At 34.7% G+C, this 12,935-nt stretch overlaps 1 protein-coding gene across 3 annotated transcripts in view; it reads right to left on the bottom strand.

Annotated features, from left to right (window-relative positions):
• kiaa1217 (KIAA1217 ortholog) overlaps positions 1-12,935 on the bottom strand; it is a 106,463-nt gene that overhangs the window by 59,844 nt on the left and 33,684 nt on the right. For all 3 annotated transcript variants that reach the window (XM_061928265.1, XM_061928263.1, XM_061928264.1), the window contains exon 2: positions 1,360-1,616. In XM_061928265.1, coding sequence (XP_061784249.1) covers positions 1,360-1,616 — 257 coding nt within the window. The remainder of the gene's footprint in view (positions 1-1,359; positions 1,617-12,935) is intronic.

The raw sequence follows: 12,935 nt of genomic DNA on the forward strand, positions 1-12,935 counted from the left end.
GTTTTAGGGACTAAGGTGCCCTAAAAAGGACCCTATTCCCCATCAAGGTCTCAAAGGACACCCAAGCTTTTCCCTTAAAACGGACTCACCCCTAAAAGTCCAGAGGGATGGGAAGGCAAAGTTGAGTTTTACGGACTAAGGTGCCCGAAAAAGGACCATATTCCCCATCAAGGTCTCAAAGGACACCCAAGCCGTCCCCCAAAACGGACTCACCCCTAAAAGACCCAAGGGATGGAAGGCAAAGTTGAGTTTTAGGGATCAAGGTGCCCTAAAAAGGACCATATTCCCCATCGAGGTCTCATGGGACACCCAGGCTGTCCCAAGGTACCCCGAAACAGACTCACCCTTAAAAGTCCAGAGGGATGAGAAAGCAAGGTTACATTTTGGGGACCAAGGTGCCCTAAAAAAGACCATATTCCCCATCGAGGTCTCAAAGGACACCCAAAGGTACCCCAAAAGGGACTCATCACTAAAAGTCCAGAGGGATGGGGAGGAAAAGTTGAGTTTTAGGGACCAAGGTGCCTAAAAAGGACCATAATTCCCCATCAAATTCTCATAGGACACCCAGGCCGTCCTAAGGTACCTCAAAAGGGACTCACCCCTAAAAGTCCCAAAGGATGGGAAGGCAAAGTTGAGTTTTAGGGACCAAGGTGCCCTAAAAAGGACCATATTCCCCATCAAGGTCTCAAAGGACACCCAAGCTTTTCCCTTAAAACGGACTCACCCCTAAAAGTCCAGAGGGACGGGAAGGCAAAGTTGAGTTTTACGGACTAAAGTGCTCTAAAAAGGACCATATTCCCCATCAAAGTCTCAAAGGACACCCAAGCCGTCCCCCAAAACGGACTCACCCCTAAAAGTCCAGATGGATGAGAAAGCAAGGTTAAATTTTGGGGACCAAGGTGCCCTAAAAAATACCCTATTCCCCATTAAGGTCTCAAAGGACACCCAAAAGTACCCGGAAAGGGACTCACCACTAAAAGTCCAAAGGGATGGGAAGGCAAAGTTAAGTTTTAGGGACCAAGGTGCCCTAAAAAGGACCATATTTCCCATCAAGTTCTCAAAGGACACCCAGGCTGTTCCAAGGTACCCTAAAAGGGACTCAACCCTTGAGTTCATTGGAATTTTTTTTTTTGGCACTATTACTCGGTAAGGTTGTTTGCATTGGGTCATACAAGTAAATTCTGCACATGTATCCATTCACAGCTTAATTAAAGGTCATTGACCTGAACTACATCCAGGTGGCGACATAAAAGCGACAACAAAACTGTCAGATTATTAAAAAGGCGGAACTGGCAAGGTTCTCATACGTCCTGGGTTTAAAAGGACTACGCTGTAACCAAATAGGGAAACCGTGCTTACCTTCTCCTCGTGGTGTCCCAGGATGATGTCGGCGTGGTCTGGGTACTTCTGCCTCAGGTGGTCCAGGAACACCTCCTTCTTCCTCGCCACCTGCGAGTGCTGACTCGCCACACTCTGGTTTCTAGGACGCGTGGCGGGAGAGGCGGGAGGTCCACCGGGGTCCGGGAGCAGGTTGTTGTTGGCGTGACGCGTGCTCGCTGGCTCCGACTCACAGCTCAGAGCCGAGGAGCAGGGGGCCAGAGACGGGGTCCCGGGGTCTGGACAAACATAAACATGGATGACTACAGGAGGAAGAATTCATAACATTGATTCAAGTTCATCTAAACACTGACAGTTTTTAAGTCAAATCCATTCAAATTCTTGGGGACCCAAAAGGGTCCCACTCATGAAAGTGTTAAAAATATATATTTTTTAACTTTTAATGCTTACTCTATCGATCAACTTCAAATTTATCTGTCGATATGAAATTATTTTTTTATGTTTTGTGCCCTTTTTGTTAAAGAAGACCCTGTTTTTATGGCAAAAACACAAAATACGCAAAATTTCCCCCACCAAAATATGTCAAAGTGTAATATTTGATGTGAAGTAATTAAAACCTTAAATATGTCAATAATTCATAACAACATTGATTTTGAATCATTATTATTTTTTGAGCAATGTTTTTTAATTTTTTAATCCCACTAAAATTCTTGGGGACCCAGAAGGGTCCCACTCATGAAAGTGTTAAAAATATATTTTTTTTAACTTTTAATGCTTACTCTCTCGATCAACTTCAAATTTACCTGTCGATATGAAATTATTTTTTTATGTTTTGTGCCCTTTTTGTTAAAGAAGACCCTGTTTTTATGGCAAAAACACAAAATACGCAAAATTTCCCCCACCAAAATATGTCAAAGTGTAATATTTGATGTGAAGTAATTAAAACCTTAAATATGTCAATAATTCATAACAACATTAATTTAGAATCATTATTATTTTTTGAGCAATGTTTTTTTATTTTTTAATCCCACTAAAATTCTTGGGGACCCAAAAGGGTCCCACTCATGAAAGTGTTAAAAATATATATTTTTTAACTTTCAATGCTTAATTCTCTCGATCAACTTCAAATGTATCTGTTGATATAAAGTACTTTTTTATGTTTTGTGCCCTTTTTGTTAAAGAAGACCCTGTTTTTATGGCAAAAACACAAAATATGCAAAATTTCCCCCACCAAAATATTTCAAAGTGTAATATTTGATGTGAAGTATTTGGAGTCTTAAATATGTCAATAATTCATAACAACATTGATTGTAATTCCTTATTATTTTTTGAGCAATGTTTTTTTTTTTTCTCACTAAAGTTCTAGGGGACCCAAAAGGGTCCCACTCCTAAAAGTGTTAAAAATATATATATTTTTTAACTTTCAATGCTTAATTCTCTCGATCAACTTCAAATTTACCTGTTGGTATAAAAGTACTTTTTTATGTTTTGTGCCCTTTTTGTTAAAGAAGACCCTGTTTTTATTGCAAAAACACAAAATATGTAAAATTTCCCCCACCAAAATATTTCAAAGTGTAATATCTGATGTGAAATAATTAAAACTTTAAATATGTCAATAATTCAAAATAACATTAATTTTGAATCATTGCTATTTTTTGAGCAATGTTTTTTTTTTTTTTTTTTTTTTTTTTTAAATCCCACTAAAATTCTTGGGGACTTAAAAGGGTCCCACTCATAAAAGTGTTAAATATATATATATATTTTTTTAACTTTCAATGCTTAATTCTCTCGATCAACTTTAAATTTATCTGTCGCTATGAAATTATTTTTTTATGTTTTGTGCCCTTTTTGTTAAAGAAGACCCTGCTTTAATGGCAAAAACACAAATTACGCAAAATTTCCCCCACCAAAATATTTCAAAGTGTAATATTTGATGTGAAGTAATTAAAACCTTAAATATGTCAATATTTCATAACAACATTGATTTTGGATCATTATTATTTTTTGAGCAATGTTTTTTTTATATTTTAATCCCACTAAAATTATTGGGGACCCAAGAGGGTCCCACTCAAAAGTGTTAAAAAAAAAAAAAAAATTACATTTATTTACAATGCTAAATTCTCTCGAGCAACTTCAAATTTATCTGTCGATATAAAAGTATTTTTTTATGTTTTGTGCCCTTTTTTGTTAAAGCAGACCCTGTTTTTATGGCAAAAACACAAAATATGCTAAATTTCCCCCACCAAAATATGTCAAAGTGTAATATTTGATGTGAAGTATTTGCAGTCTTAAATATGTCAATAATTCATAACATTGATTTTGGATCATTATTATTTTTTGAGCAATGTTTTTTATTTTTAAATCCCACTAAAATTATTTGGGACCCAAAAGGGTCTCACTCATAAAAGTGTTAAAAATAAGTTTTTTTGCTTTTAATGCTAAATTCTCTCGATCAACGTCAAATGTATCTGTCGATATAAAGTACTTTTTTATGTTTTGTGCCCTTTTTGTTAAAGAAGACTCTGTTTTTACACAAAATATGCAATATTTTCCCCCCAAAAACATTTCAAAGTGTAATATTTGATGTGAAGTAATTAAAACCTTAAATATGTCAATAATTCATAACAATATTGATTTTGAATCATTATTATTTTTGAGCAATGTTTTTTTATTTTTTTATTTTTTAATCCCACTAAAATTCTTGGGGACCCAAAAGGGTCCCACTCATAAAAGTGTTAAAAATAAGTTTTTTTAATTTACAATGCTAAATTCTCTCAATCAACTTCAAATTTATTTGTCGATATAAAGTACTTGATTATGTTTTGTGCCCTTTTTGTTAAAGTAGACCCTGTTTTTATGGCAAAAACTCAAAATATGCAAAATTTCCCCTACCAAAATATGTCAAAGTGTAATATTTGACGTGAAGTATTTGCAGTCTTAAATATGTCAATAATTCATAAAATTGATTGTGAATCATTATTATTTTTTGAGCAATGTTTTTTTTATTTTTATATCCCACTAAAATTCTTGGGGACCCAAAAGGGTCCCACTCATGAAAGTGTTAAAAAAATATATTTTTTAACTTTCAATGCTTAATTCTCTCGATCAGCTTCAAATTTATCTGTCGATATAAGGTACTTTTTTATGTTTTGTGCCCTTTTTGTTAAAGAAGACCCTGTTTTTTATGGCAAAAACACAAAATATGCAAAATTCCCCCCACCAAAATATTTCAAAGTGTAATATCTGATGTGAAATATTTAAAACCTTAATTATGTCAATAATTCAAAATAACATTAATTTTGAATCATTGCTATTTTTTGAGCAATGTTTTTTCTTTTTTCTTTTTAAATCCCACTAAAATTCTTGGGGACCCAAAAGGGTCCCACTCATAAAAGTGTTAAAAATATATATATATTTTTTAACTTTCAATGCTTAATTCTCTCGATCAACTTCAAATGTCGATATGAAATTATTTTTTTATGTTTTGTGCCCTTTTTGTTAAAGAAGACCCTGTTTCTATAGCAAAAACACAAAATACGCAAAATTTCCCCCACCAAAATATTTCAAAGTGTAATATTTGATGTGAAGTAATTAAAACCTTAAATATGTCAATAATTCATAACAACATTGATTTTGAATCATTATTATTTTTTGAGCAATGTTTTTTTTTTTAGTTTTAATCCCACTAAAATTATTGGGGACCCAAAAGGGTCCCACTCATAAAAGTGTTAAAAATAAAAATAAATTAAATTTATTTACAATGCTAAATTCTCTCGAGCAACTTCAAATTTATCTGTCGATATAAAAGTATTTTTTTATGTTTTGTGCCCTTTTTTGTTAAAGAAGACCCTGTTTTTATGGCAAAAACACAAAATATGCTAAATTTCCCCCACCAAAATATGTCAAAGTGTAATATTTGATGTGAAGTATTTGCAGTCTTAAATATGTCAATAATTCATAACATTGATTTTGGATCATTATTATTTTTTGAGCAATGTTTTTCATTTTTAAATCCCACTAAAATTATTTGGGACCCAAAAGGGTCCCACTCATAAAAGTGTTAAAAATAAGTTTTTTTGCTTTTAATGCTAAATTCTCTCGATCAACGTCAAATGTATCTGTCGATATAAAGTACTTTTTTATGTTTTGTGCCCTTTTTATTAAAGAACACCTTGTTTTTATGGCAAAAACACAAAATATGCAATATTTTCCCCCAAAAAACATTTCAAAGTGTTATATTTGATGTGAAGTAATTAAAACCTTAAATATGTCAATAATTCATAACAACATTGATTTTGAATCATTATTATTTTTGAGCAATGTTTTTTTATTTTTTAATCCCACTAAAATTCTTGGGGACCCAAAAGGGTCCCACTCATAAAAGTGTTAAAAATACGTTTTTTTTCATTTACAATGCTAAATTCTCTCAATCAACTTCAAATGTATTTGTCGATATAAAGTACTTGTAAACTAAAAAAATGCAAAATTTCCCCCACCAAAATATGTCAAAGTGCAATATTTGATGTGAAGTATTTGCAGTCTTAAATATGTCAATAATTCATAAAATTGATTTTGAATCATTATTATTTTTTGAGCAATGTTTTTTTTATTTTTATATCCCACTAAGATTCTTGGGGACCCAAAAGGGTCCCACTCATGAAAGTGTTAAAAAAATATATTTTTTTAACTTTCAATGCTTAATTCTCTCGATCAACTTCAAATTTATCAGTCGATATAAAGCACTTTTTTATGTTTTGTGCCCTTTTTGTTAAAGAAGACCCTGTTTTTATGGCAAAAACACTAAATATGCAACATTTCCCCCACCAAAATATTTCAAAGTGTAATATTTGATGTGAAGTATTTGGAGTCTTAAATATGTCAATAATTCACAACAACATTGATTGTAATTCCTTATTATTTTTTGAGCAATGTCTTTTTTTTTTATCTCACTAAAGTTCTAGGGGACCCGAAAGGGTCCCACTCATAAAAGTGTTAAAAATATATATTTTTTTTAACTTTCAATGCTTAATTCTCTCGATCAACTTCAAATTTACCTGTCGATATAAAATTACTTTTTTATGTTTTGTGCCCTTTTTGTTAAAGAAGACCCTGTTTTTTTATGGCAAAAACACATAATATGCAAAATTTCCCCCACCAAAATATTTCAAAGTGTAATATCTGATGTGAAATAATTAAAACCTTAAATATGTCAATAATTCATAACAACATTAATTTAGAATCATTATTTCTTGAGCAATTTTTTTAAAAAATTTTTTAAATCCCACTAAAATTCTTGGGGACCCAAAAGGGTCCCACTCATGAAAGTGTTAAAAATATATATTTTTTAACTTTCAATGCTTAATTCTCTCGATCAACTTCAAATTTATCTGTTGATATAAAGTACTTTTTTATGTTTTGTGCCCTTTTTGTTAAAGAAGACCCTGTTTTTATGGCAAAAACACAAAATATACAAAATTTCCCCCACCAAAATATTTCAAAGTATAATATTTGATCTGAAGTATTTGGAGTCTTAAATATGTCAATAATTCACAACAACATTGATTGTAATTCCTTATTATTTTTTGAGCAATGTCTTTTTTTTTTATCTCACTAAAGTTCTAGGGGACCCAAAAGGGTCCCACTCATGAAAGTGTTAAAAAAATATATTTTTTAACTTTTAATGCTTAATTCTCTTGATCAACTTCAAATGTATCTGTCGATATATAAAAGTACTTTTTTATGTTTTGTGCCCTTTTTGTTAAAGAAGACCCTGTTCTTATGGCAAAAACACTAAATATGCAAAATTTACCCCACCAAAATATTTCTAAGTGTAATATCTGATGTGAAATAATTAAAACCTTAAATATGTCAATAATTCATAACAACATTAATTTAGAATAATTATTATTTATTTATTTTATTTTTTTTAAATTTTTTTAAATCCCACTAAAATTCTTGGGGACCCAAAAGGGTCCCACTCATGAAAGTGTTAAAAATATATATTTTTTAACTTTCAATGCTTAATTCTCTCGATCAACTTCAAATTTATCTGTCGATATAAATTACTTTTTTTATGTTTTGTGCCCTTTTTGTTCAAGAAGACCCTGTTTTTTTTATGGCAAAAACACAAAATATGCAAAATTTCCCCCACCAAAATATTTCAAAGTGTAATATTTGATCTGAAGTATTTGGAGTCTTAAATATGTCAATAATTCATAACAACATTGATTGTAACTCCTTATTATTTTTTGAGCAATGTCTTTTTTTTTTTTATCTCACTAAAGTTCTAGGGGATTCCCACTCATAAAAGTGTTAAAAATATATATATTTTTTAACTTTCAATGCTTAATTCTCTCGATCAACTTCAAATTTACCTGTCGATATAAAATTACTTTTTTATGTTTTGTGCCCTTTTTGTTAAAGAAGACCCTGTTTTTTAGGGCAAAAACACAAAATATGCAAAATTTCCCCCACCAAAATATTTCAAAGTGTAATATCTGATGTGAAATAATTAAAACCTTAAATATGTCAATAATTCATAACAACATTAATTTAGAATTATTATTATTTTTTGAGCAATTTTTTTTTTTAATTTTTTAAATCCCACTAAAATTCTTGGGGACCCAAAAGGGTCCCACTCATGAAAGTGTTAAAAATATATATTTTTTAACTTTCAATGCTTAATTCTCTCGATCAACTTCAAATTTATCTGTTGATATAAAGTACTTTTTTATGTTTTGTGCCCTTTTTGTTAAAGAAGACCCTGTTTTTATGGCAAAAACACTAAATATGCAACATTTCCCCCACCAAAATATTTCAAAGTGTAATATTTGATCTGAAGTATTTGGAGTCTTAAATATGTCAATAATTCACAACAACATTGATTGTAATTCCTTATTATTTTTTGAGCAATGTCTTTTTTTTTATCTCACTAAAGTTCTAGGGGACCCGAGAGGGTCCCACTCATAAAAGTGTTAAAAATATTTATTTTTTTTAACTTTCAATGCTTAATTCTCTCGATCAACTTCAAATTTACCTGTCGATATAAAATTACTTTTTTATGTTTTGTGCCCTTTTTGTTAAAGAAGACCCTGTTTTTTAGGGCAAAAACACAAAATATGCAAAATTTCCCCCACCAAAATATTTCAAAGTGTAATATTTGATGTGAAATAATTAAAACCTTAAATATGTCAATAATTCATAACAACATTAATTTAGAATCATTATTATTTTTTGAGCAATTTTTTTTTTAAATTTTTTAAATGCCACTAAAATTCTTGGGGACCCAAAAGGGTCCCACTCATGAAAGTGTTAAAAATATATATTTTTTAACTTTCAATGCTTAATTCTCTAGATCAACTTAAAATGTATCTGTCGATATAAAGTATCAACATTAGAAATCAATACATGAAAAAAAGTGTTGTCGTTGAACTATTTTGATGAGTCATGATATTGTGATGATGTCATTTCCCTTGGCTGCAAAGAATCAATAAGTAATGAATAAAACCCACCTCAGCCAAATTCATATGCAAGCTCAAATTTAATATCAAAAAGCGTTGTTAATGAATTACAATAGGAATTAAACACAAAAATGCGTCAATAATTGATCCAATTCAATTGAAAATATATTGATTATGTGTCATAAATGAATTATTCATGAAACAATGACATCATCATAATACATAGTAATAAATGTCATGTAGTCTTGTTAGGATTGTGGTGAACACACACACACACACACACACACACACACACACACACACACACACACACACACACACACACACACACACACACACACACACACACACACACACACACACACGCTTCATTTGAAAAAGCAGATTGTGGGCAGCGGTGACATTTGAAAAGAGAAAGTGAAAGTTAAAGTGGAAAGTGTGCGATGAGTTCATGCTCCGCTGTAAATGTCAACACTTTCTCCACATCCCTAATGACATCAAACCACCTCCAAAAACATATTCCAATCTGTCCTTCCATTTTATTTTATTCCCGATGTTTTTCCTACGCTTTGCACCCTGCGGCTCATTAAATTTATGGATTTTTCTACGCTGACGGCCATATTGACGGCTAACATATGGAAAATGTGTTTTTTCTTGTAAGATTTAGTGGTAGTCTGGAAAACACGGTAATCTTCCACTAAATGGGGACAAAAAACATGTTTATTTTGTAGACCAACAGATACTACTATACTTCATTTGGAAAAAATATAAGGTATGTAAATAAATATTTCTGTGTAAATAACTCATTTCACAGCAAGTATATATCTGTGACTTGTAGTCCAGTGCGACTATTATATGGAAAAACATTTTTCTTGTCAAATTTAGTGCGTGCTAACATGTTATTTTATAGACTAACAGATACTACATTGCTTCATTTGGAAACAATTAATGTATGTAAACAAGCATTTACCGAATATTTCTGGTAAATAGTTCATTTCGCAAAGTATACTGTATATCTGCAACTTATAGTCCGGTGCGTCTAATATATGGAAATTATATACATATGTATATAATTACGGTAAATACCAATTGGTATTTACCGTGATGACAGACTGGCAGTGTGTCGCGCCTCGCCAAGGAGCAGCGAGAATACCAAGAAGCGCATATGCCAAATTTTCAAAGAGAACGGCCTACGGATCACGATTGAAGCCAACAAGCAAACCGTCAACTTCCTTGACGTCACTTTCAACCTGAGAAATAACAGCTACCAACCATTCACGAAACCCAACACAACACTCCAATACGTGCACCATGACAGCAACCACCCACCCACCACCACGAAAAGAATACCTACCGGAATTAATAAAAGGCTATCGATGCTGTCATCTAGCAAAGCTGAATTTGACCAAGCAACCCCCCCGTACCAAAAAGCCCTTGATGAAAGCGGATACAATTTCACCCTCACCTATGAACCCACGCCAGGAAACCAGCCAAAAAAGAACAGAAAACAAAACGACATCATCTGGTACAACCCCCCATACAGCAAAAACGTCTCAACTAACATTGGACACAAATTCCTCAATCTGATTGACAAACACTTTCCCAAAGACAACACCCTAAGAAAAGTATTCAACAAGAACAACATTAAATTGAGCTACAGCTGTATGAACAATATACGACAAATTATCTCAAACCACAACAAAACAATTGCAAATGAGCCGTCGGCCCCCGGACAGAGCGACTCCAAAACCAACAAAGGCTGCAACTGCCGAAAGAAACCTGATTGCCCTCTCAACGGGGGGTGCTTACAAACATCAGTTGTCTACCAATCTAAGGTAACACGCAAGGACATTAACACATCCGACACATATGTAGGATTAACTGAGGGAGAGTTCAAAACCAGATGGAACAATCACAAGGCTTCTTTCAGGAACAAAAACTTGCGAAATACCACAGAACTCAGCAAACACATTTGGGACCTCAAAGACAATAATGTTGAATATTCAATAACATGGCAAATTCTTGCATCCAGCACACCTTACAATAGTGGTAATAAAAGATGCAACCTATGCTTGAAAGAGAAACTGTTTATTATTTACCGTCCAGACCTGTCATCCCTCAACAAGCGCAGCGAAATTGTAACAGCATGCCGCCACAGACGGAAACACCTCCTAGGTAACACATGAGCCAATCACCACGCCCCTACGCCAGCCTGTACCCACCCACTCTGTGCCCTATATAAACCATGGTATGTGAATGCTCCCATTAAAATCTCCTGATGATTGAGGGAACCCCCTCATGAAACAGGCCTGTAGAGATGAAATAGTCTTGTGATTTTTTTCCCCACACATACATATATATATATATATATATATATATATTTCTTTTTTTTCTATACAAGTATATATACATATACATACATACATATATGTGTATATTTATCTATATAATATATTACTATAATGGATATATAATTAGTTATAAACATAATTGGATATTAAGAGTATGTGAAAGTTCAGTTCCTACCATGTTTACTTTGTGACGACCTCCTTGAAATGTTGTAATCAATCAGAAATATCAAGCAGCTAAAATGCGTCAAACATGGATACGTGTGGAGAGTGTTTTCCCATCATGCATTGCAGGGGATTTAAATGGGTAGAATATTTAATTATTTTACGCGTTCGACATTTTTTCATAACAATCCACAAAGTTCAGCGAGCAGGTTGCGTCACGTGTGACCGTGTGTGTTGACTTTCTGTGTTGGTTTTCTTGCGCCACGAGTGTGAACGGTGGTGTGGATTGGGTCGTGTATACAAATGCTGTCTTTCAAACTGGTCATTTACCTGAAATGCTGACACTGTCCACAAAATGGCGACAAAGTTGCATTCTTTGTATTTGTATTTATTGGTTTCTTTTAAAAAATAGGGGAGAAAAAACATGTTATTTTGTAGACTAACAGATACTAAAGTGAATGATCATTTCTAGCAGCGTCTGCCTCAGCGTGTCAGAGATGCGTTGTGACAGCAGTCGTACAATTTCACGTGAGACATCTTCTCCCGCTCACAGCCCCCAAGAATCAATCTCTCTTCCTTTGTCTCGCGCTCCATTTCTGCCGCTCGCACGTCACTGAGCAATAAGCGCCCTGGGAACCTTCTGGGAGACGTCGGCGCTACAACACGTCTCCGCGCATCAAACTCACGCCACGTGGTCTTGGTTTTTGTTACGCCCACGGGTTTACGCACCTTTCCGCTGCACAAACTGACGGCAAATAAATGTACACACCGCCAGAATATGAGCGTGTGGATGACGTATATAAGATAACACGCTAGTCAACAATACGTGTGGGTCGAACTGAAATGCTAACGTTAGCATGAAAGCAGTTAGAATGTGACACGTACCAAAATATATGACTCTAAGGTGTACACAAGTTAGGTTAGCTAAAAAAAGCTAGCATGCTAAGAATGAACATGTATCAAGTACCAAGTTATATAACTCTGAGGTGTATGGGGGAAGGTTTGGCTACAAAGTTTGCATGGTAACGTTAGTATGCTAACAGTTAGCGTATGTCAAGTACCAAGTCATATGACTCTGAGGTATACAGTCCTGAGGCAGACACAGGTAGTGCCTGCTGAGGCAGACACAGGTGGTGCCTCCTGAGGCAGACACAGGTGGTGCCTCCTGAGGCAGACACAGGTGGTGCCTCCTGAGGCAGACACAGGTGGTGCCTCCTGAGGCAGACACAGGTGGTGCCTCCTGAGGCAGACACAGGTGGTGCCACCTGAGGCAGACACAGGTGGTGCCTCCTGAGGCAGACACAAGGTGGTGCCTCCTGAGGCAGCCACAGGTAGTGCCTCCTGAGGCAGTCACAGGCACTGCGTCCTGAGGCAGCCACAGGTACTGCGTCCTGAGACCGACACAGGTGGTGCCTCCTGAGGCCGACACAGGTGGTGCCTCCTGAGGCCGACACAGGTACTGCCTCCTGAGGCAGACACAGGTAGTGCCTCCTGAGGCAGACACAGGTGGTGGGTGCCTCCTGACGCAGACACAGGTGGTGCCTCCTGAGGCCGACACAGGTGGTGCCTCCTGAGGCCGACACAGGTGGTGCCTCCTGAGGCCGACACAGGTAGTGCCTCCTGA

The sequence above is a fragment of the Nerophis lumbriciformis genome, linkage group LG33 (assembly GCF_033978685.3).
Source record: "Nerophis lumbriciformis linkage group LG33, RoL_Nlum_v2.1, whole genome shotgun sequence".
NCBI classification, from domain to species: Eukaryota; Metazoa; Chordata; class Actinopteri; order Syngnathiformes; family Syngnathidae; genus Nerophis; species Nerophis lumbriciformis.